This window comes from Doryrhamphus excisus, chromosome 18 (genome assembly GCF_030265055.1).
Source record: "Doryrhamphus excisus isolate RoL2022-K1 chromosome 18, RoL_Dexc_1.0, whole genome shotgun sequence".
Taxonomy (NCBI): domain Eukaryota; kingdom Metazoa; phylum Chordata; class Actinopteri; order Syngnathiformes; family Syngnathidae; genus Doryrhamphus; species Doryrhamphus excisus.
In genome coordinates this window covers 9,688,963-9,715,588 of record NC_080483.1, presented here as the reverse complement: position 1 = coordinate 9,715,588, position 26,626 = coordinate 9,688,963, and the positions used below count along the sequence as shown (strand labels likewise).

The following is a 26,626-nucleotide window of genomic DNA, read 5'->3' as shown; positions in this document are numbered from 1 at the left end:
AAACCTGAGCTTCTGGTTAATTTGGGCATTTTTCAAAGCAACTCAATCCCGCAATGGATCTGTGTGCGCTTATTTACAGTTAGCACTAATGAATTGCCTGTGGCTTTTGCGTTACCACCGAGGTCAATACGAGGATACCGAGTGCAGATAGCTGTAATTGATTCACATGTTTATCATGTGCGTGCTGGGCCTGTTGCCAAGGACGCACCATTGGGGACCGTGAGAACCCCCCACACCGGCCCCCCGGACAACAGATATAAATCTCATAAAACTGTCAAGGCAAGAGCAGCAGTATCACTATCACTTCATTCACGTTGTTGATGCAACAGGAATGCTATTAAATATATCTGCGCCTGAAAGACAATTTGGAGGATTTATGCAGGCATACACTGAATGCTGAGTAGAGTTATATTTAGCTACTTCTGATAGCATTTAGTACTCTCTTACAAAAATAAATAAAAACAACAGAAAGAGCTGCTTTAATGTAAGAAGCCTCCAACAGGCAACTCATCTTATTATACACACAAGTAGAAAACAAAGCATTACATCTGAACAAAAGCCCACTAAAAGCATGCTTAATAATCCATAATTTATCTATATATATATATATGCGACCACATCTGCCGCTTATTGTGTATTAAAGCAAAGCATGTGATCAAGCTATGTGAGCATGCTTATGCCTGCTCCTATCTCCTATTCTACATACCGCCACGGCCATGCTTACATTCTGCTGTGCAAGATTACCAGATAAGCACGCTGTCCATAGAACATGTCCAATCCGGGTCGGCTTTGAATGTGACTTCGACAACAACAATGCATCCGTCTGAGATATTGTCCGATGCCTTTCCAACATTACTTGGTCATGTTGAAGAGTCAGAAGCACAAGCTGTGAGTAACCATTCATCAGTGTCCTAACTGTGTTTGTTTTGTGTATGAATATGAGAGCGTCTTACCTGCATGCATGCAAATTACAAGCACTGGCTGGAGTTGCGAATAGCCTTTTCTACCAGAATCTGTGGATCTACCTGACTCTACTCCACGTGTAAAGACCACAGTTCCACTACCGATGTTGTGCCAATATTGTCTGCACTCAATAAACGACCTACGTTACCAATACAGCCAGTACCTCATGAGCTACTAGTAGCTCCTAACCACTTTTCAAGCAGCTCTCCAAATGGGTTATTCAAAATTAGAAAGTGGGTTTCGGCAGTAGTCCGGAAGTCGTCAGGAGTGTGACCAATCACAATGAAGTGCGCGTGCCCGGAGGCGGGCCGTGGGTGGAATAAATTAAAACAGATCGCTGTGGAAAACCAAAAATCTGTAATAGGTGAAGATTCTGGAAGATCTAGAAAGCTTTCTGTACAGGTTATCAGTGTAGCTGCTCTATAGGAGTCCACTTTTTTCTGCCTAAACAGGTCTAGTTTGTGGGGGCAGCAGTCTCACTAGGAAAACCCTGACTTCCCAACCTCCAGGCACCCCTTCCGGTTCCCTGGCTTTGGGACATAATCCCTCCAGTGTGTCCGAGATGGGCATGCACGGAACTACTCACCGGGGGGCAGCCACCTTAACTGGCTCCTCTCGATCTGAAGGAGGAGCGGTTCTACTCTGAGCTCCTCCCGGATGAGAGCTTTGGCGTCCGGCTTAGCTCTCGTGACCACAGCGGTCCGGTACTTTGACCACGTAACTGCAGACGCTGCGTGGATTTGGTCTTATGCTTCAGCTTTCTCTCACTCATGAACAAGAATCCAAGATACTACCCTTTAGAACCTCGGCCTCAGATTTCCTGATGTAACAGGGTCAATGAAGTCCTGGTATTCCAGTATACTGTATGTTATTGTCGTTATACAATCACACAAAATATCTATGTTTAAATAATACCTGCAAAGTTACTTGGTGACTCCAAATTGTCCATAGGTATGAATGTGAGTGTGAATGGTTGTTAGTCTATATGTGCCCTGTGATTGGCTGGCGACCAGTCCAGGGTGTACACCGCCTCTCACCCAAAATCAGCTGGAATAGGCTCCAGCATGCCCCCCGAGACCCTAATGTAGAAAAGTAGTATAGAAAATGGATGGATGGATGCGTTCATGTTATGTTACGTCAATACTGTATGTGCAACATCTGCCCCAATCAATGTGACTTACATAGGCTCTTACATAGGTTTAGGCCTTGCCTTTCTACGTGTCTTTTGTTGGTGAACTCCTTGTAAGAGGTGGGCACCCATATGGCTCCAGAAATTTGTGTTTGTGTCATTATGATCTGTGAAGGATTCACACTATTCTACCACATATTGACTGCATCGTTGTGTTTTTGTTAACTTTATCAGGTATGCTATTTTTGTAAAAGTGCAGCTACTGCACCTGTTCAAATCCTGAGGTCCCAGACGTCCACACAATGTCGAACAATGCTGAACATTTCAACCAAGACACACAACATCCAAAGCCTTGATTAATTAAAATTCTAAACTCATCTACCAGTACAGCTATGAGGGTTTTATGACTACCTGCTCGTGTCCTCAAACTCCGCTCTTCCTCTACGGAAGGTATGTCAGTGGGATTTAGAACTCAAAAGTATCCCTCCCAGCACCCGATTATGTCATCAGTTGAGGTCCACACCGTATACAGTGTGAACAGGGTACTACATCCACTTTCTAAGGAGCTAGATGGGAACCTCTTCAGCTTGACGGCCCCCCATTTGTGTCCACCTTCGGGACACAACTGATACCAACCACCTTGCAACCACAGGCATGTAATACGGCCAATTCGGACTCAAAATCCTCTCCACCAAATAACTAATGAAGAGACCCTGCCAAACGTTCCCTGCACACCTTCACTTTACGCTTGGACCTGCCAGGTCTGTCTGGCATCCAGTTGACAGCTCTGCCCTTCTCTTCAACCGTTTGTGTAAAACATGTGGACGCAAGTCTGATGATAAGACTGCAGATTTGATCATAGACTCGCAACTAAGGGTGCCAGGTACAATAGTTATACAATATACACATTTATGTAAATATTTGATTTAAAATATATATACAAAATATTTGAATGAGGTTCAGTTTAAGATTAAAAGCTAAATATTAATAGACCCAGCGGACCCCAAATAAAACAGTTATAATGATTTTCAATCATCATATAGAATAATTTCTCACTGTGTGATGATGTCATTGTTGAAGTTACACTATCATACAACTTCATCAATAGACATTACATACAAAATGAATGCAGTTACACCTGGAATCTAATGGAGCCATTGAACTTCAATATGCTCGACTCTCAGCTTGGCTTTTATGACCGCCAAAGTCCCGCCAACACAAACACACAGGCACTAACAAGCGTCTTTCTGGACCTTGTGTGCATACGTCACTCACCAGCCTTCCTTTCCTCCCTGTCAGATGGCCTCATGGCCTCGTGGGCCTTGGCTCGGCTCGACTCCACTGTCAGATCTGGTGTGAGCTCTCATAGCAAGTGGAAAGCAAAAACAAATAAAACCACACACATGCACATACCGGCCGGCGCGTTCAACACAACACGGCACAAGCACCTGTATGAGTGTGAACACCACAGAGGCCCCGCCCCTGGAAAGACAAGCTAACCAGGAAGTAGTTGTCCCCTGAGAAAGACACTCTTGTTGTTTGAAAGGACACACCCAGAGGACCAGGAGGGGGAGGGTGAAGTGTATTTGCCTCAGGTGTGGACAACAAGACAGGTGAGTCAAAAGAACGCTTACACCCCCTGATGGACAACAACAGACTGCAGCCTTGTAATATCATTCATTCATTCATTCATTTTCTACCGCTTATCCTCACGAGGGTCGCGGGGCGTGCTGGAGCCTATCCCAGCTGTCTTCGGGCCTGAGGCGGGGTACAACCTGGACTGGTCGCCAGCCAATCACAGGGCACATATTGACAAACAACCATTCACACTCACATTCATACATATGGACAACGCATGCACGGGGAGAACATGCAAACTCCACATAGAGATGGCTGAGGGTGGAATTGAACCCTGGTCTCCTAGCTGTGAGGTCTGCGCGCTAACCACTTGACCGCCGTGCAGCCTACAAATATCCATTCATTAATTTTTTATGGCACTTGTCTTTATTAATATGTAGCTGGAGCCTATCCCAGCTGTCTTCGGGCAAGAGGCGGGGTACACCCTGGACTGGTCGCCAGCCAATCACAGGGCACATATAGACAAACAACCATTCACACTTACACTCATACCTATGGACAATGAATACAATTAACCTAGCATGTTTTTGGAATGTGGGAAGGAACCGGAGTACCCGGAGTAAACCCACGCATGCATGGGGAGAACATGCAAACTCCTGGAATTAAACCCTGGTCTCCTAGCTGTGAGGTCTGCGCGCTAACCACTTGTCCGCTGTGCAGCCTACCATTATTCATTCATTTTTTTATGCCACTTGTCCTTATTAATATGTATGCTGGAGCCTATCCCAGCTGACCTTTGGCAAGAGGCGGGGCACACCCTGGACTGGTCACCAGCCAATCACAGGGCACATATAAACCATTACCATATAACCATTCACACTCACATTCATACCTATGCACAATTCAAAGCCCCAATGAAGCTAACATGGAAGTTTTTGGAATGTCGAAGGAAGCCAGAGTACCCGGAGGAAATGTGAACATAGCAAACTCCACACAGAGATGCCCGAAGATACAAACCCATATCTTCCAGATGTCCTGACTGTGTGGCCAACACGCTAACCAACATTCTTTCATTCTATTTTGTTCTCATGGCACTTTCACTTTTCCTCCTATAATTTTGAGTTTATTCTCATAAAATTGTTACAATTTAAAAAAAAAATTCTTATATTGTACATTTACAGTTTTTTTCACTGCATTTGGACATTTTGAGTTTGTCGTGGTTTTATCGGAATAACCTCAAAACTTTATCAAAAAAAAATATATATATGTGACTCTATTCCTGTCATATAGGCGTACAGTATTATTATAGTGCATCAGGACTATCCAGGACAACAATGCAGACAATGGACACAAAGGCTTATTGATTATGCTACAACAAATGTGCGATCAATAACCTTTGTAGAGTATGTAGACTGTCACCGCACACAAGCTTTGCGGCAAAATGTGTCATTTTTTATAATCTCCAGAAAATAAGCACTTTCACTGATGTAACTCCAGTGCAATTGGTTGTATTCATATAAAAGCAAGCAATAACATTCAAAGCTCTACTATTCTCTTCTCTCTGAGGTGGACAGCCGAAAACACCTTTGAAGACACATTTGCTCCTGATGTAACCGTCGTCTCCTTTAAGTACCGTGATAAATCCCTGCACACAGTAGCTGCCGTCACCATGGTAACGCCTCTCTCTCCCCCAGCAGCGACGTACCTTTGCCCAGCGAGCAGTCAGTAGAGCCGAAGTCCATCAAGCTGGATATCTCTGCAGGGTAGCACATGTCTGTCATCACCGTCTTCTGTCTGTGATGCACTGAGGGATCTGAAAGGGGAAGTCGATGACTTTAGAGGTGGGTATCAAAAATGCAACAACCGTTCTAGAAGTAGACCACCAGGCCCCGAAGGGCCCCACAAAAGGCCTCATGCTATTTTTCATTATACTCCATATACTTGTATGTAACACCATAAAAGGTGCTCAGATTCCATCCATCCATCCATTTTCTGTACCGCTTATCCTCACAAGGGTCACGGACATGCTGGAGCCTGGAGAGGTGGAGTACACCCTGGACTGGTCGCCAGCCAATCACAGGGCACATATAGACAAACAACCATTCACACTCACATTCATACCTATGGACAATTTGGAGTTGCCAATTAACCTAGCATGTTTTTGGAATGTGGGAGGAAACCGGAGTACCCGAAGAAAACCCTCACATGCACGGTGAAAACATGCAAATTCCACACAGAGATGCCCGAGCGGGGAATCGAACCAGGGTCCCTGTGCGCTAACAACTTTATTCTTAGTGTATTTTTTTCTCGTACAACTATTGTTTTATTCTCATAACATTTTGTCCTTACCTTTGGAAATACTTCAAATCATGACTGAGACATTTTCATGCAAAATTCAATACAAATGAAATTAATTTATAAAATTAATCTAATTAAATTAAATAATTAATTAATTTAGTTAAATTAATATTTTTTACTTTATTTACTAAATATTGTACATACATCTCTACTTATGTAATTCATCACTTTACTTCATGCAATTCTTACAACTACATTCTTATATTGTTGTGTTTTGTTTCTAATAAAAGGATATCTTATTTCTCGTGGTGTATCGAGACACTCAGTTGACGAGACAGTACACAAGCTTGGCTCAACGAAAATAAGACGGGGCGAGATTTTAACATGATAGAAGTACAAATATAGAAAATATATGACTGCACAACAGACATTTTTATCAGCCGATTCACAAGACAATATATTTTGCCATGTTTACTGTCCCTCAAGCAATATTATTATAAACATTTAGAGACCAGATGAACCACTGTTATATATCAGAACAGTAGATTAAAGGCACTTAGAGCGCCAACTGCAAAATATATATCAAGCTAAATGGAGGACCAGAAGAGGCCAGAGTGCCTGCTGTCTAAGATATGATGGATCTGGATGAATATTAAATATCACAAGAGCATGACAACAAGTAAAATCGAGGATACAACTCTTGAACAAAAAAATGACGCAGTTGAAAGGATTACGTTCAATAACATTTGACATCACTACCACATTACAAGGGCCTCCTCGACAGGAAGTACCGCGACTGGAACTATAAAACCCCATTTTTCTACATTCAGTGGCATTCACGATATAATACGAAAGACTGCAGGACGGGAAGACCAGGAAGTGGAAATCTTTTGCTACTTATATTAGAAACATTCATTCATTCATTTTCTACCGCTTATCCTCACGAATGGGAATGGTTGTTTGTCTATATGTGCCCCGTGATTGGTTGGCCACCAGTCCAGGGTGTACCCCGCCTCTCGCCCCGAAGACAGCTGGGATAGGCTCCAGCACACCCTTGTGAGGATAAGCAGTAGAAAATGAATGAATGAATGCTATAAACATTTCCCTGTGATTGGCTGGCGACCAGTCAGCTCGGATAGGCTCCAGCAGAGCCTCATGGCCCTAATGAGGATAATGCGGCATAGAAAATGGATGGATGGTTTTTGTAAACATCTCCACGCAATATCAAATCAGAAGTAAATGTTGTATCTATTTTTCAGATAATTGGATTTTGATCAGTGATTAACTTTGTGTTTGTGTGCAGTTAATCCAAAAGCGTCACGTTCTAACATTCCACAGAGAGCTCACTCACTTTTCCTTCTCCTCAGCATCTCTGACTCTAAATCTCCTTTATGAAGGAGAAAGAACCACCAAATCAGGCTGTTGGAGCAAAAAAAGTGGCGATAAAAGTGTCAGATCATGTGTGCAGTACTGAGGTGAAATACTCACACAGAATACTTTTTTTTTTCCACACACCAACAAAGTGACTTTCTCATTTCTCCTGGGGGACACATTGAAATTGAGGCTGTGTGCCATATTTTTCTTTATACCACCCAAAATACACCTAAATCAAAGGGGGGGGGGGATTTTTTTACCTCCCTGGAGCTGGAAAAGTTCTTTTTTTTTTTTTTAAATCTCTACAAGTCTTGTGAAAGTGTGCTCACAATCAATCAACACTGCCATTACATCACATTAGGATGCTGCAAGGACCCACATCAGGACCCGTGGAGACAAAAAGCCCCCTCAGGGACACATCCATTACTCCACAGGGGAGGAAGATGAGGGTGATGATGCTTCCCGCTCACAATGAACGATTTGAGAAGGAGGATGAGAGTCTGCTTTGTTCATTAGTGTCTGCACTCAAGCGCCTCATTGGTTTCAACACCTTGCATTCTCATTGAGTTTCCCACAAAAAAGCTTGTTGGTGTGAACCGTTCCAGAATGCAAAGATGATACTAATAATGTAGGAAACCCTGGACTGGTCGCCAGCCTAAATAATACATATGAAATATTAATTAATGCATATTTTATTATAATTACAGACTCTATACTGGTATACTGGTACATAAAAAATATTGTCCAACCCTAGTATGTATAAAAAATCTAAAAAAATACAAAATGTATATACAATTATTTTTTAAACATTAGAAATATTATTTATTAATAATAACGACAGCAACACCAACAGCAATAATAATAATAACAATAATAATAATAACAATAATAAAAATAACATTAATAATAACAACAATAACAACAATAATGATAATATAATGATGATGATAATAATAATGATGATGATAATGATAATAATAATGATAATGATAATAATAATAACAAAGATGACGACAACAACAACAATAATAATAATGATAATAATAATAACAATAACAATAACAATAACAATAACAATAACAATAACAATAACAATAACAATAACAATAATAATAATTCTCCGGGTACTCCGGTTTCCTCCCACATTCCAAAAACATGCTAGGTTAATTGACGACTCCAAATTGTCCATAGGTATGAATGTGAGTGTGAATGGTTGTTTGTCTATATGTGCCCTGTGATTGGCTGGCGACCAGTCCAGGGTGTACCCCGCCTCTCGCCCGAAGACCGCCGAGATAGGCTCCAGCACCCCCGCGACCCTTGTGAGAATAAGCGGTAGAAAATGAATGAATAATAATGGACTAGAATGAATCATAAATTTAATGTATTGCAACATAAGAACGGTTCTGGCTGCTCAGTAAAATACAACCAATACAATGAATGAAATCTGAATTATGTGCATGTTTTGCCCAAGCAGATACTAACATATATACATAGCATAAAAATGACCAGAGAAGCCAACATGGGTTTTTTTTCCCCACTGCAGTGAATTGTAACATTGTGTGTGCAGAATGATAAAGAATAAACACATCATCCATCACACTGGCAGAGTAGATGTAGGCTTTGGAGCCATTATCATTCTAGCTCAGCTGATGATAAAGCACGTCCTTCATAATAAATGTGGAGAATTAGCGACACGACTTAATCCAACATGAGCTGTTATTTCACTAGCGCCGCTTCATTTCCATATCATTAAAACCATGTCAAAAGAGCAATGGCGAATTTCCAAAAAATTACACAGTTTGCTCAACAGGCAATCGATATGCAAGAGAAAGCACACCCGAACATGACATACCACATCATCTGGTGAATGCTGCGGGTCACAGCTGGTCATGGCCACCCTGGCCCCAGCCCACATGAGCCATGCTGGACCACAACAGTGAGATGAGGGCTGGATTTTCAAGGGAAGATTAAGCAGGAAAAGCTGCCTCTGGAAAAACTCCAGCTTAGAAAAAAAATGGAAAAATGGAAGCTGCCAAAGCTGCAAAAATGGTAGCAGCTGACTCGACTCAGTGTTTTGACCGGAAAATGGGAGATCACAAGCCTGGGAATGGACACATGCCAAATTCTTTTACAGGACAGTTGTTTTTGTGTGGATTTAGAAGTTTAGTAAGAGATAGAGTTAGTTGCGTGTCATTTTTTAGAGATAGAAAAAACGCTTTTTTAGGTAATTGCATAAACATATACAGTCTGATTTCTACAATAAAAACAAATATGGAAAACCCTCATCAAGTGCTTCGATATGATATATTACTCGGTATGGTTGTAGAAAATATGTAGGCTCTCATCGTGACCTTTGACCTTCATACTTTGAGTTGAACTTGAGTTAAAACCTGAGTTAGCTTAATGAGCATCTTAAGTATTATTTTCACAAGTATGCCCTTTTTCGTTTTCTCATGGGAAGCGGAGAGAAGCGTGACGATAACCATAGAACAGGAAACGTAACGTCACAAAACTGCTACAAACGTCACTGTACTGGCTGAAACATGGTGACAATCAAATCAAGAAAAAATATCAACTGTAGCATTAACCTAAGAAATAACAGCTTATTTTTAAACTTGAGGTGAGGTTAGAACAATCCATAAACATTTCAGCATAGCAGTTTGATAGTTTGACCCTGGAATGGACTAATCTTATCTCCATGACTTCCTACTGGGGTATCTAACTGCTGACCAGCATCCACTAACAAACTTTTGAAGCTCCACTGAAGACGTTTCGAGGAGTTAAAGGGAGGGAATGAGAATGTAATAAAAGATTGAAGGGTTCCAGTGAGAAAAGGACTCATCACGCTGCAGAACACAGAGAAACACTAACGCTCCCTTTGGAGTCAGGATGAGGAGGAGGGCTGCTGAGATCTTTTATGATGTGATACGCTACACTGTGAAGCCTCGTTAGAAGGAACGTGCATATCAATAATACAACTAAAACTAGCTTGTTAGCTGCTCTTAGAGCAGGATGGTGAAACCTGCACGTATTCTGTTCAAACTGAATCAGTAATGTACCACTTTTTTATGTCACAACATGAAAAAGATTGAAACATGCTTCACTGGTATAAAAAATACAAGTAAACCGTGCATGTCGACAGTAAAAAAAAAAAAAAAAACACTAGAAATCATCCATCTTGTGCCGCTGTAGTGAAGAAGCAGCAAGCTACAGTTTTTTTGTTTGTTTTAATTATTGCTCACAGGGACATGATCATTTTGTCAATTGCCTTTCCATTTCTTTTTTTAAACTATGACTTTTCCCTTTGGGGATTACAAATTAATATGGAAGAAAAATTATCTACAGTAATATATTATAAATAATAAATTAAAAGAGAAACAAAGACTACTAAAATATAAAATATTTTCCCCTTTGCTACGATAACATGTGAATTTACCCACTAAGGAATTAATTAAGAATTCTAACACAAGTTACGACCCTTTCCGAAGTCCCACACACCTAAAATAAAAATTAATGTCTTCTCGCACACCTGACAAAAGAAATATGTTCATGTTAATCAAAAATTGTTTAGTTTCGATCTCCTTAAAATGATTTCTTGCACCACCGAGTGGAAAGGCCTTTGATCATCTTTTCCTGCAATGAATTAAAAATTCATTCACCTGCCATGAAAATGAGCTGGCTTCAAGGGTATATATTTTGCACAGGAATTTAGTAAGAAATGACACAAAACTATGTTAAACAGTAATTCCACCATCTTCCATGACGGCACAATGTAATTTTTTGCTACTAAAATCGAGATAAAAATCAAAACTCACGATCGTCTGTATTACTTTCCCTACACATTTTTTCCAGGAGGCCTTTTTGTGATGCAATTGTCTTATGCCATCTCCTTACTTAAGTGGCCCCACCAACTAACTGGAAATACCGTATTTTCGGGACTATAAGTCGCTCTGGAGTATAAGTCGCACAAGGCCAAAAATGCATAATTAGGTATGTAAAACACGGTATGTTCCTCATCATGGAAATCTGACCAAAACTTGGTTCACAGGACACAGTGGGGTATAACTCACCGTTGATGCACTACACTGCTGATGGGGATGTCTGTCATACAACTTCATGTCAAAAAATCCCAACTATCTATTTAAAGGGGACCTACATATTATGCTTTTTCCACTTTTCTGACCTAGAAATGTAGTTAGAATGTTGTATTGCCGTGTTAAACAATGCCAACGCATCAGATAATGAGGTGTGCGTATTTGGAAGTGCACCCTAAAAAAGTTTTGGATGGTTCCACACGCTTGGTTTTACAGGGCTCTTTCTAACACAGAGTTCTACTGACGTCAATGCAGTTGCAAATTGCTTGCACTCAGTAAACACAGACTTACATATCCAGAAGTCCTCGGGAGCACTCGGGAGAGTGTCACCAATCACAGTGGAGTTAGCGAGGAGGGCCAAGGGTGGGGTAAATTAAACAGATTGTTTGGGTGGAAAGCAAGAAATCCATGGAAACACTGCAGGAATAGGTGCAGATTCTGGAAGATCTAGAAAGCTTTTTTACGGGTTATTGTGTTAAGCTACTCTATAGAAGTCAAGTCCACAGCTCAATACAAATTGCCAAAAATTTGCATAACAATAGGTCCCCTTTAACGAGATTTGGGACAACACTTGATTCTTGTGAACGTGCAAAACCTAAGGGTACGGGGTAAGATAAGGGGTAAGGGGGGAGAACTGGGATTCAGCCTTAGTGACATGATGATAGTATAGTGACATGATGAACTGCTTGGAGCCAAATTGTCTTACAACAAATAAAACTGAATGACCTTGTAAAGCTACACACACACACACACACACACCAGCTAGTGCGACAATAAGTGCTAAATCTTTAAGGTCATTGTCTCCCTGCTGACTCAGCTCTTTCACTACACTGCAAGGAGATCATCACTTAGTCTTCTTTAGGGGAAATTGAAAGAATGACTTCCACTGTACGGCGAAGCGTTTTGTAATCTAACATCCTCTTGGTGAAGAAGTATAAATTAGTGGCTGTGTTTCATACACTCAACAAACAAGCCTCAGCACACTGCCCGTGGTCATGCATTTAACTGTAGCGCTTTTAAAAGGTTTGTGGGATTTGTTTAAAGAAAGAGTTTTGGTTTTTTTGTAAAATGACAAAGTGATGTCATTTTACAACATGTCATTCAGCAAAATGTGAATGTGTAATTCCACCATTGCAATAGTCAACTATAGGAGACACAGGCAGACATACTGTTTAGCAGGGGTGTCCAAACGTTTTCCACTCAGGGCCAAATACTGAAGGATGAAAGGATGAAAGGGTCAAAGGATGAAATGGCTACTTTGATAATTTGTAAAACAGGTCGCTATGCTAAGAAGTGGACATATACTGTATTTTAACAACTGTCTCAGCCTTGTGATATAAGTTAAAAGTTATGAATTTAGAATGAATAGTTCCTTTTTTTGGAACATTCCATATACATTTCAGTAGTTTACAAAATAATAAATAATAAATAATAAATAATAAATAATAAATAATAAATAATAAATAATAAATAATAAATAATAAATAATAAATAATAAATAATAAATAATAAATAATAAATAATAAATAATAAATAATGAATAATGAATAATGAATAATAAATAATAAATAATAAATAAATATCAGCCAACCCTAGTTGAAATATTTGGAAAATTTTGGAAAAAAACGGCAAAAATGGGGGAAGCAAAGACTGAAGTTCGTACTAATAATCTGCATTTTCACTGATAACACAACACTGAGACGGTGAGATTAAAAACGACACCTCTTAGCATATCTACCGCATGTGTTTGTTTACAAAATATCAAAGTTGCATATTTTCATTTTTCAGTATGTAGTCCTTGGTGGAAAAGCTTTGGACACCCATGCTTTACTGTACGTTTACAAAATGAACTGAACTCTGACCTTAAAACTGAGGTACATACTGAACAGTGATTATGGCCTAAGTTACAATCCTAGTAATTTGCGGCTTCATCAGCCTGTTGCCAGTCACAGTGACAAGATTGCTAATAAATTGCTGTCACTTTGCTGTCACACCAGGACCAACACACACCAGGAGACAGTAGGAAGGTGGACACCTGTCACCCAGACAACAGCTTCCTGGATTAGTGCTCCACTGAGTGATTGATGTTGTCTCATTAGCTCAAGGAGTGACAGCACTCTTTAGCCTCCTCTTACTCTACTTCCCTTCATCAATCAGCTCTTCTCCAAAGATTACCCCCCCTCTCTCTCATCACCCCCCAAAATCCCTCAACTCATCTCAGTCGTCCCCTCTTAGACTTTTTCCTCGTGGCTATTAAGATTCCCCTCCAGCATCAGTGCTCCCTTGGTGATAGATAGATACTCTCTAGCCTAACACTGTCACGGTGCCTCTAATAGCCCCCGCCAGTTGGTTGCCACAAAGCCAACCGCCACCGCTGCTTCCTCGCCGGTTTTGCATGACCAACTGACATGGCTTAGACCCGCCGAGGCTTCGTCCCGAGAGAGGAGGCAAGGAAAACCAGCCAAAGAGAAAAGAAAATGCGAGAAGCAAAGGTTTAGAAGATTCATTCATTCTCTACTGCTTTTCCTCACAAGGGGGGTGCTGGAGCCTATCCCAGGTGTCTTTGGGCGAGAGGTGGGGTACACCCTGGACTGGTCGCCATCACAGGGCACATATAGACAAACAACCATTCACACTCACATTCATACCTATGGATAATTTGGAGTCACCAATTAACCTAGCATGTTTTTGGAACGTGGGAGGAAACCGGAGTACCCGGAGAAAACCCACGCATGCACGGGGAGAACATGCAAACTCCACACAGAGATGGCCGAGGGTGGAATTGAACCCTGGTCTCCTAGCTGTGAGGTCTGTGCGCTAACCACTGGGCCGCCGTGCCGCACTGGTTTAGAAGATGAATTTTTAATTTACTATCTCTTACTGATATTTCTTTTTAACCGACTAAGTACACAAATAACATAACATAAAACATAAAATAATACCAAAGTCACCTTATTTGCGTTTTACTTTTCTACCCTTTTAGCATTGATGAAATGTTTTTTGGCTGTCGGCTGAGAAATACTTGAACAACAACCACACTTTCTGTTTGTATCCCAGAGGCAGAATAACAACTGGATCCATTTGGGATGTTCGTTTGCTTAATTAATGAGCTCCCTGCTGACAAACGTGACCAAGACACTGTTCCGTACGGAAAAGTGATTACTATACTGTATTCCTTCATCACTGCATAAGCTAGCGATCTATTGCTACTACTATCTATATTCTTTTGTTTTCAGTTACAAAATAATGACGCAGGAATTGAGTAAACTATGAATGACAAATTATAAGCAACCGGAATATTAACTGTCAACAGGGTGTTAATAAATTATAGTAAAATACACGGATTAGGGGTAGGATTCAATAATCTGTGCTTCTTCCTACTCCTTTTCATGCAAGTTGAATTGTGCAAATGTAAACATGTGATGTTCATGTAACTTGTAACCCGAAACAATACAAGACCATACTGTACCGTTAGATTGCCGCTCCTGCACAACAAAGCAGAGAAAGGAAATGGAGATTCCAAAGCAAGACAGGTAGTATACAAAAAAACAACAAAGATCTTTTTATCCAAGTGCCATCTACAGGGGCAATATGGAACTTGCCCCTAATGCAAGTCCAGGCCAATACCCTTGCAACCTTTATTTTATTTTTTTTGTTTTCTGGCTATATAGTATATATTTCAACAGTAATAATAATATTAATTATAATATTTCACTCCTCTCTCAGAGGCAGAAAACCTCAAGAGGCACAAATGGATCGACTTGGGATGACCATTGTCTTGGTTAATGAGATTCCCTGATTGACCCTTGACAACACACCAATGAAAAGCACATTATATTAACATAAAAACTGCAGTAAAGCATCAGTAGATGATTCACCAAAGGGTTAACATCTCATTGAAGAGTCAGAAGTTTAAATTTAAAGTGTTTTTTTTTTTTTAGCCAAAGTTTCTTTGGATTCCGCCAGTTTTTCACCCATGAAAAGGAAGACGCAGCCTTAGACAGATAGCCTCAGGTTTCTATTTCATTCTGCTTACTCGCAACACAACACTGAAGAAAAGCAAAGAGTGCCAAGAGGTTTGCAAGTTCCGCCTTTGAAAACAAAACAAGCACATACAGAACGAAAGTTCAATAGTTGATTTAAGTTACTATCTTGTTATTAGTACTTGAATAAACTTCACAGACGGTTTGATGTGGAAGAACTGGACTTTTAACCCCATCAAACACCTTTGAGGTGAACTATATCAAAGACGGTCGAGTATAAGTGACTCTAACCTCACAAATTGACCAAAAGTCCGACAGACAAGTCAATGCTAGTCTATTATCTTCTATTGCTTGTGTGTTACAGCCAATAATACTTGTTTCCGTAAGGGCAGTGCCCCGCCTTTGTTACAGCTCTGATAGGACCCTTGAGGGTGAAAAATTGCCGGAGCGACTATAATCTCCTTCCATCTCGGTGCTGTTTATACAGAACAGCAATACCGAAAACTGTGGAAAATGGTGGATTTTACAGACAGTGTAAAAGGAGCTAATATTATACATGTGCATTGCTGCTCTGTATTGACTATAACATCACCGTCTTCATTGTGTTTCTGGGTCCTTCTCCCTCTTGTGACCCAAATGCAGGGTACATGCATAATAGCCCTTTTCATACAGCCTGAAAACGTTTTTTTTAATGCTTTTTTCCAGTCACTGTTCTGTATAAACAGCACTGTCAGATTATTGTCATGATTTGGCTTTCATGTTCTTAGTTTGTTTTCCGCTGCCTCTACTGGTTTTGTGTTGTGTTTCCACCTAAGGTTCCTTTCCTTTAAGTCTGGATGATAAAATCAACCCGGCAATTTTCCACCAGTATCAGAGCCGTAACAGAGATTGGACGCTGCCTGTGTGTAAGGCTAGTCCGCAATGCCCCGATCAGGACACTTCTTTGATGTAGGTGAATAAACAGTGACCAAACAGCACCAACACAGCAAGTCGACCTGGCAATTTTCCACCATCTGAGGTTGTATAAGAGCTGTAACAGAGGCAGCATACCACCTGTGAGCAGAAAAAATTCCACAATGTCTGGAGAAGAGAACACTCTCATTGACACTATACGTACTAGACATCGTAACACATCTAATAAGCCCAATGCGGAATGCTGTGCTGCTGTTGCATTAAGATGTCGCCTTTGTGGGTTCTGAGTAAAGAGAATAGGCTTTCTGTGTGAAAGAGGCTACTGATTCAATGTCATCCAAGTCTCTTTGTCACAAATATTTGGAAAGCATCATCCATCCATCCATCCACACACACACTGTTGATCCACATATTGAGGATCACATGTGGATCACAAGGTTAATTTTACAGCAGAGTACGTGTGCATGCATGCACATAGAGTATCATCACAAGGTTGCCCAAACACAACCTCATCATATCACTGCACACACAAACACACATACACACACACACACACACACACACAGATCAAAGGTGAATCTGCTTTACCTCTATGGCTCTCAGACCCATGCAGGTCCCATGGTATACAACTTGGTCTGGGCATCTTTTCGGTGCGTAACACAAAGTCCATGTCCGCCCTTCCTCTCCACTGTTAACCCAGTCGTAGTATGCGTGCATGTGTGTGTGTGTGTGTGTGTGTGTGTGTGGCATGAGCTTATAGTGTTGTGCCCAGATGTGCTAAAGATTAGCACAGGAATCAGCCTCTAGCATCGCTTTCATCCCTACTCTCATCTACTTCTTCCCTCATAAAGCCCCGACCGACCAAAGCTTAGCCTCTGGATGGTCCCGCCCACAACTCCCTGCTGGTTGCTCCGCCCATCACACCATCATGCTGGACACACACTCACTGACAGTTTCAAGTCACTTAGAGCAGTGAGATCACTTTAAAGTCGTACAACTGGGAAGGTTGACCTGTTTTTTTCTGTTTTTTTCTTTACATTAAAGGAAAAATGTTTTTTGGGGATTTTTTTTGCCCATCTTTTACAATCCTGACACATATTTATTTCACTTTTCTGTGCTTTAATGCCATAAAACGAGTTAATATGCGCAAGCTAACAATGCACGTCATTGGGACACACCTATAAAATTATTTATTATTATAAAATTATAAATTATATTGTTTTATATACATGCTGTGATCATGCAAGAACAAGTACATTGATACTGTAGTACTTACGGTATTAGGATTAAATAAACAAATACCCAGCAAAAGTGGAAAAATAGAGTAAAATGGCACAATATAAAGAGAAAAAGCCAAAATCCACATAGTAATAACTAATAATAAAAATTTTTATTTTATTTTTTTTAATTATTATTAAAATGTTTTTTATTATAACTATCAAAGGATGAGCTGTATCATTATCATTATTATATACAATTATAATAGTTGTTTATTTGGTCTCAAAAAATGTTGACTATAATCGTTGAGCATCAATTTGTGGAACAATTTGTCTTGTTTATTTTAGCATTGCACTTTTCTTAAAATAAAAGGTAAAATCTTGCGCATCGTCTCCTCTCGTGACTTAGGTATCTAGTGACACCCCTAGCGTGTACTTAATGTTGTGGCTGGGACCTGATGTACTCATGTGGAGGTGAGTAAGCTGTCTCTCCATGCCATTCAAACCAATGAAGCCCTGGAGATGCTTTAGAGCACACTCATTAGCTGTCTGGCTCTCTTCTCTGCTGTATCACAGCTCATTGCTTCGTTGAAAGTTTTAACCTTTCAGATCTTCCTGCCTCTTCCACCTCATCTGTCTCAGCGGTGCTTCCATTTGTCTCTCTTCCCTTCCTCCAAAGCTAAAAATATTCCCTCAGCAACAGACCTATGCGGGGGGAAAAAAGATAATACATCATTATGTATATATGCTGCAGTTTAACGCTTCCGCATTACAGAGGAGATCGCTCGTCGCGTTTGGAAATATGGACAATGCCCGTAGGAGGTGCAAGCATCAAAACATAAGAAAAAGCCGCAGCATTTTTGGCTCCCTTTAGCCGCACGGAATAACAAAGACCTCAACTTATGTCACTGGGAATGATTGTGCACGGTCTGCCTTTCAAACTGTCCAAAGTGTTTTTCCACATGAGATGACTGAGCTCCCTGGAAGCATCCAAATTCCCACGTCGCTGCTTGTAAAGATAAGCTGTAATTTAGGAGAACATTTTGACTCAGCGGCAACATGGCTGGGGCTACACCAGCGGTGGGAAGAACATGTTAGGAGCGATGATGGACAGGTTATTCCTCCTTCAGTTGGACATCATCAAGCGTACTGGCACACTGTTTCATTTATTCATAAAGTGTGCACAGTGCGAGGAGGAGCCGAGGGCTAATCCCTTCTGGAGGCTTGGTAATGTGTTAAAAGGTCAAAACACGGCTAATGAGGAAAAGATGAACAGATTAACAGGAATTAGGCCTTGACATTGCAGGACCTTAATGGAGTACAGATGGAGCAGCCAGTGAAGCCATTTTAGTCAAATGGAGCCTGTAGGCCATCTTCGTGTACAGTTTATCAATAACTGGCTGGAATATGAGTTGTTTGCAGATGACATCACATCATTACATAACATGGGAATTATTTCAGCAAATTAGTGAAAATAGGGGAAAATATGGAAATACCACCCAAAAAAATAAACATGTGGTAGTGCAATCCTGATATTGGCATGGGTGCTATTCGCTTGCTACGCTACCACGAGGGGCATGTCATGTTTATGAGGGACTAGGGTTGGGCATTGAGCATCAATCCGATTCTCACGGAATCATTCTTTTTTTTTTATTTGCTCAATTCGTTCAGTGATCGACCAACCTGTTGACCAGACAAAATGGCCGCATAACTCAAACAAACAAGAAGTGAAAAATAAACATGGGTAGTGCAATCCTGATATTAGCATGAGTGCAATTCGCTTGCTATGCTACCACAAGGGGCATGTCATGTTTATGAGGGACTAGGGTTGGGCATTGAGCATCAATCTGATTCTCACAGAATCATTAATTTAAAAAAAAAAATCGCTCAATTCGTTCAATGATCGACCAGCCTGTCCACCAGACAAAATGGCTGCATAACACAAGCAAACAAGAAGTGGCAGGAAGCCTTTGTGTACATCCTTTTCAACCATGGACAGCGTGCGCTCAAACATTTGGCTGAAATTCTGCAAGAAAAACGAAGAGTCGGCACAATGCAACATTGGCAACACCATCACATCATGCAAAGGAGGGTGCACCACTAATATGATTAAACACCTCCGGATTCACGGTGTACAAAGTGCCCTGTTTCTGATACGCTACAATGGACTTCTTCCAATCAGTTGGTTAAGTAAAACAAGAAAATACGTCCATCTTATGCCAATGTTGAAGCAGCAAACAAATTACACTTTCCTGCAAATACACTGGACAACAATATCCAGCTAACATATGGCTGTGGACCTAGCTTTAGCCAGGAATTTGACCAAACCCCATGTTAAGTGTTACAGTACTTTTTCTCTTTTGGTTTTTCTCTTCAGGGGTCGCCACAGCAAATCAATCTCCTCCATCTAACCCTGTCTTCTGCATCAACTACCCTCATGTCCTCCTTCACTACACCCATAAACCTCCTCTTTGGTCTTCCTCTACGCCTCCTACATGGCAGCATCCTTCTACCAATATATTCACTATCTCTCCTCTGGACATGTCCCAACCATCTCAGTCTGCCCGATAACTGACTTTATCTCCAAGGCCTCTAATATGTAATGTCCCTCTCATGTACTCCTTCCTGATCCTATCCATCCTAGTCACTCCCAATGAGAACTTCAGCATCCTCATCTCTGCTACCTCCAGTTCTGCTTCCTGTCTTTTCCTTTTTGCAGATTGCGTGGCCGCTTGTCATTGAATTGTGATGGTGGGTTGCACAGATAAACCATTTACAAGCCACTGCTGTGAATGTTGCATGTGATCGTTGCGTCAAGAGACATATAGTATCCTTCTTAAAAATTTGTAGAATTCCTAATTGCACAACTACTATGGCAGTTGGCTACGAAGTCAGTGACTAAAAGGCAAAGAGGAGCACATAGCTGTAATAACAACATAATGATAAGGATAGCGAGGAGGTTGCGTTCTTTATGAACTGACCTTAACAATCAATTCAGCAGCACGCTGAATCTATTAATGGACAGCTCACCCTCTACTGCCTCATAAGCGAAAGTGTACACTATATGTCCAGCAGGACCTTGCAGCCCTGCAGCATACACACACACACACACACACACACACACACACAGACTCCATTAAGGGAGGAGGGCTTTAATAGAGTCATTTTAAGCTGTTGACAACACAGCAGCCATTAAAAAAAATGTATCATCACAATCTCCGCGTCTAGGTGGCCCCCAGACTGCTGCACACAACACTTTAATGTTCTTCTCCTGGAATAAAGAGCGCAAGGCGGGATGGCTCGGAGGAGGATTCATTAGTGGTTTGGGAGAATATTCCCAAACAGAAAGTAGCTAGTCGACTGTCTTGCGGCGGTTACTCGGGAGAATTGGCGTTGGGGAAAGCCCCTGAATCTGAAACCTCTACTACAGAGAATGAAAGAAAGAAATGCACTTCAAGTTTTGGTGGCCATGTTGAATGGAAGGCATTGTTCATCAGCCAGGATGGAAGATTCCATGGCTTGTGTAATCTAACAGTAGAGACCAGGGCCTATAACATACAGTAGATCTTTTCACTGGACATGCTAAAAAATATATAAAACTACATCAAATTTAAAACATACTACTTTATAAAATAATATTGAGTCTAAAATGCAAAAAAGGCTCAAATTTAGGGGAAATGCCATTAATTCCATTTATCTATCCATCCTTTAGGTCGCTTATCCTCACTAGGGTCATGGATATGCTGGAGCCTATCCCAGCACTTCAGGCGAGAGGCGTGGTACACCCTGGACTGGTCGTGTCTCAGTTAATTGTAAGAAGAAATTACAAGAATAATGTTAATATGGGCTGCACGGCGATCGAGTGGTTAGCACGCAGGCCACACAGTTTGGAGACCCGAGTGCAATTCCTCCATCGGCCATCTCTGTGTGGAGTGTGCATGTGCTTCCCGTGCATGCGTGGGTTTTCTCCGGGTACTCCGGTTTCCTCCCACATTCCAAAAACATGCTAGGTTAATTGGCGACTCCAAATTGTCCATAGGTATGAATGTGAGTGTGAATGGTTGTTTGTCTATATGTGCCCTGTGATTGGCTGGCGACCAGTCCAGGGTGTACTCTGCTTCTCGCTCAAAGACAGCTGGGATAGGCTCCAGCACCCCCGAGACACTTGTGAGGATAAGCGGTAGAAAATGAATGAATGAATGTATATAAATATAGACTGTTTGGTGCTAAAGAAAATAAGCGACTGTCTATTAAACGTTTCTTTGTTTTAACACACATTCATTGCTGCATTGCAATTTCACTTGCCTTAAAATCCAATTTGAGATTAGTCTAATTGAAAGAGATTAAAATGTTTACGTTCTAGTGTTTTTATGTTCAGGGAGGCTGCGGATTTAGAAGCCAGATTTGGAACGTGAATCAAGACGTAAATGAATTTGTCTTAATTCTTGTCACATCCTTTTATGTGTTGCCTAATGCGATTCATTGCAGTTACTGTCTGTTTACAAACTAAGAGGAAAGCACCTAACAACACGTGCATACAACTGCATTACTGGTGCGCCACATCTGCTTCAAGGTTCAATTTAAGCAGACATTTACTTCCTAACGTGACATAAGCTTCTAGGAATGCATATACACAACCTCCACTCTGTGTGTGTGTGTGTGTGTGTGTGCAGCAGAGGACACTAACTGTCCACCTGATAAATATTTGTATGAAAGCCATTTCAGTGGAAGAAAACTGAAGCAAGGCCGGGCTTGTAGTGATAATGCATACAGAAAATAAGTCACTTGTACGACCAATGTCAACATTTCGTGTACGCAAGACACAGGAAGTTGACCTTGAGGCACCAACAGAAACATTACAAGGTGCTAATTTGGTTGAAAACACCACTAAGTGTACGGCTAACTCGTAATTACCTCGTAAAGGAAGATTTTGGACATGTTTCATGAAAGGACAACAATAACTCCCTTTCATAGACCTGCAAAACATGGTGTAATATGCATGCCAGGCCTCTAGTTGGCAATGACACTTTATAAGGAAACATTACACACACTAACTACTGGTCAGACACTAACATGCATGGTAGTGAGTTGAGAGCGTGTTAATTAAGGATTACCTCTTAACTAGTAACTTGATTTTAGCAACAACACCATTGACTTATACTAATACTTAAGATCCATCATTATAATATTTTGCCAGGAAGTCTAGTACAGCCTGTATCTATGTTTTTACACAACATCTACAGAATAAATCGTTTTTTAATGATGTTCTAAAGGCAATATGTATTTATGAGCACCAAATGTGAGAAAAACTCCCTCACTTGTCGCCTCTACTTTGGAGAAAACGATCGAAAATCCTCTTTTGTCATGGACATGCCCTTTCGCTGCGCATCTTAAAATGTCACCTGGAGTTTTGGCCCCTAAAGACGTGGGGCTGCAAATTTGATCAGCAAATAGGTTAAACTCGATGTTGCTGCAAAGTTGGATAGACATAGCTGTGGCCTCCTGTCTCACTTCTCAATGTTATATTGTTGTATGTGATATACGGCATCTGTTATGTTAGATAAGTCTACAGTAATCCCTTGTTTATCGTGCTTAATTGGTTACAGAGCATTTGCAGCATGCATTTAACATTATTAGAGCCCTGCCAACATGAAATAACACCCCTACAGTTACCGTTACACTCATATACCCAATACATATAGTAGATATAATCAGAAAAAATGAGCAATTTAATACACAAATAACCTTGCATGCATGTGATTGGCTGGAGACCAGTCGAGGGTGTACCTCGCCCAAAGACAGTTGGAATAGGCTCCAGCCCGCCCGCGACCCTCATTAGGATAAGCAGTAGAAAATGAATGAATGAAGACACGGCCCGTTATGAGATAATTCAAACCCATGAAGTCTGGTGCTTGTGTGTCTCACTTAAGATAACAGTCACATTACTGACACCTAGTGACCATTTAGAACAATACATATCACGTCTTTGAATGCATCTTCTCATTCATTCATTTTCTACCGCTTTTTCCTCACGAGGGTCGCGGGGGTGCTGGAGCCTATCCCAGCTGTCTTGGACTGGTCGCCAGCCAATCACAGGGCACATATAGACAAACAACCATTCACACTCACATTCATACCTATGGACAATTTGGAGTCGCCAATTAACCTAGCATGTTTTTGGAATGTGGGAGGAAACCGGAGTACCCGGAGAAAACCCACGCAAACCCAGAGATGGCCGAGGGTGGAATTGAACCTGAACCTGAAGCAGAACCTGAAGGTCTCCTAGCTGTGAGGTCTGCGCGCTAACCACTCGAGCGCCATGCCGCCCTGCATCTTATCAAAAATTTATATTTTTATATCAGTTAATTGAGTCATTTTTGCACTTGAAAATGCTTAATTTAGGTGAAAAATGTATGGAAAAATATTTTGACATATTTTGAAATATTTTGCCATGAAATAGCATGATTAATTAATTCATATATTTTGAAAAGAAATATGATAGAGCAAAAACGCGCAAACTGGTGAGGGATTACTGTATATGTAAAAAGTGGATAAAGTGCGCAATAGTGCTTCTTGGAGACAGGCGAGGACAAACTCATTAGCATTAAAGCTACAGACACACAATAGTAAGCTTACTAAAAGCACTGTTAAATTCAAGCATCAAGGCTAGATCTAGGCCAACATACTTCCAATCCACTATTCCAGGATGTGGGGAGCATCAGTGTAACGAGTGGCTTGCATCAAAGTGCTCTGCTTATCCTCCGCTGTGCCGGAATGCTACGGCGTTTTGCGCATATACCACTGGAGCTCTGCACTTCCTCAAAACTCATTTTCCTTCAAGCTGACTCCATTTTCTGCTCTGAGAGGATTTAAACAAGTGACTGAGGCGACACCACCAAACAACATCTAGCAGAAGCAGTTAAAGCAATGATGCATTTTAAATGATGCTGGTAAACTGCCTCAAGTTTGGAGTTGCAAATGAAAAGGTACATGTGGAGTAAAGGGAGTGGGCTTCTTTCGACGGCAGCCAACTTGAGAGAATTAGACTAAACACTGTTTTAGTGCTCCTGTTTTGTGTCCGAGACAATGTTCTCCTTTCATATGAGAGCTTCCTGGGCTCGACTCCCAGTGGAAACTGTTTGGAAAAGGGCAGACACGTTGACAAAAAAAGACTTGGAAGACAGCGTCTCATCCACATGCAGATTGGACCAATTCAACATTTTTGCAGCAGAAAACCAGCCTATATTACTGAGGCAATCTTAGACTAGTTTGCAGTACATATATAAAGACAGTAGAGTGCTTAGAGGATCTTTAACTTCAACTTTTGCAGCGGGACCTTAAAAACAGCAGAGCGCACCTGTTGGATAGAAGATCTCTGACTCAAATTTTTGCTGTAGGGCCTTAAAAGTACCAGAGAGATTTTTAGTTTTTAGTGGGCCTCAAGGTCCAAAGACTGTACATCAGCACTGTGCGGATCAAAAGTAAATCCGCTGTGGCCGACTTTATAATCAGGAAAAAGCCGAAAGAAACAAACAACCAGTGAGACAGTCAGTTGCAATACCACCTCCCACCACTGGTGGCAGTACACCAGTGAGGATAAGCAGTAGAAAATGAATGAATGAATGTTCAATAGAAATCAAACCAAGAACAAGATCAATTTCATTCATTCATTTTCTACCGCTTATCCTCACGAGGGTCGCGCGGGGGGGTCACGAGCCTATCCCAGCTGTCTTCAGGCGAAAGCTCTTTGGTTTGATTTCAGCAAGGTACACCCTCGCCAGCCAAACAACCATTCACACTCACATTCATACCTATGGACAATTTGGAGTCACCAATTAACCTAGCATGTTTTTGGAATGTGGGAGGAAACTGGAGTACCCGGAGAAAACCCATGGGGAGTACATGCAAACTCCACACAGAGATGGCCGCGGGTGGAATTGAACCCAGGTCTCCTAGCTGTGAGGTCTGCGCACTAACCACACGACCACCGTTAATATTGTTGATGTTATATTAAAACCTAGTAAAGACTAGCGGCATACAGTTTTTACATTAGATCCTAAAAAACAGGTGAGCTCTCCTGTCGTATTAAGGATCTTTGACTTGCATTTTTGCAGTAGGCCCTTAAAAACAGCAGAGCACTCTTGTCTGATTTTTGATTAGCACATGTGCAGTACAGTTGTGTCCAAACGTTATGAGAATGACACAAGGCAAGGCGCATTTTGCTGCTTCTGTGTTTTTACTACAGTGTGTTGTTCTTCAAGCCATTTAGTTATCGCTGTTGCCTTCGGAAAAAGTCATTATTCGCCACTAACTTGTCTTTGATGTTTTTCCTGGAGAGAAGTGGCTTCTTGACACCGGGCCATCTTCCAAAAGTCTTCACTTCATTCACATGTGGGAACAAATGGAACAACCGAGAACAGCTCTTCTGCTGCCTCAGCGAACAGTCCAAAGACACGACACATGGGGGGGGGTCAGCCATCATCAGACCACCCCTGACCCTGAACCGATGCTAAGACATTGCATCAGCAGCATAAGAGCGCCCGTGCCTTTACTAAGCGCGGCAAACTTGGCACACATCCACACATTCCAACAATACCGCCGTGCTTCCTGTGCCCTGTGCACATGAAAGTGGATTTGCACCGCTCAGCTGTCCTTCCTTTCCCCCCCTTGGGGCGGCCAAAATCAAGAGAAGAGATCAAGCTCTCATGCAGGTCAAAGTCCACATGCCCCCGCTGTCGGCCTGCGGCGGGCTTGTGTTCCATAACAACAAATAGTCATCATTTATTCAAGGCCTTCATAAGCAGCATGTACAGTAAGCATAACTGAAATACTTTGTTTAGTTACAAGTGCAGTAAAAAGGCTATTCAAACACGACTAATGATGTGTCATGATAATAAACTTTGAGGATATAGTATTACATGTATGCTAGCATGTCTTTCAAAGCATTGTCAACACAACCCATAAGGACCACCACAAACATTATTTACCCCATATATACAGTACAGGTAATTTAAGCCAGCACCCCCTTTTTATTTTCATGACTGATCAAAACTTTGCAAAAGCATGGGTGAACTATGC

At 41.2% G+C, this 26,626-nt stretch overlaps 1 protein-coding gene across 7 annotated transcripts in view; it reads right to left on the bottom strand.

Annotated features, from left to right (window-relative positions):
* Positions 1 to 26,626, bottom strand: part of kaznb (kazrin, periplakin interacting protein b) — a 77,877-nt gene that overhangs the window by 13,131 nt on the left and 38,120 nt on the right. For 5 of the 7 annotated variants that reach the window (XM_058055756.1, XM_058055758.1, XM_058055755.1 and 2 more), the window contains one exon: positions 5,376 to 5,483. In XM_058055756.1, the coding sequence (XP_057911739.1) occupies positions 5,376 to 5,483 (108 nt within the window). Of the gene's footprint in view, positions 1 to 3,367; positions 3,605 to 5,375; positions 5,484 to 16,919; positions 17,219 to 26,626 lie in introns of those variants that run through there. The other 2 variants (XM_058055761.1, XM_058055762.1) reach the window with 2 other exon arrangements.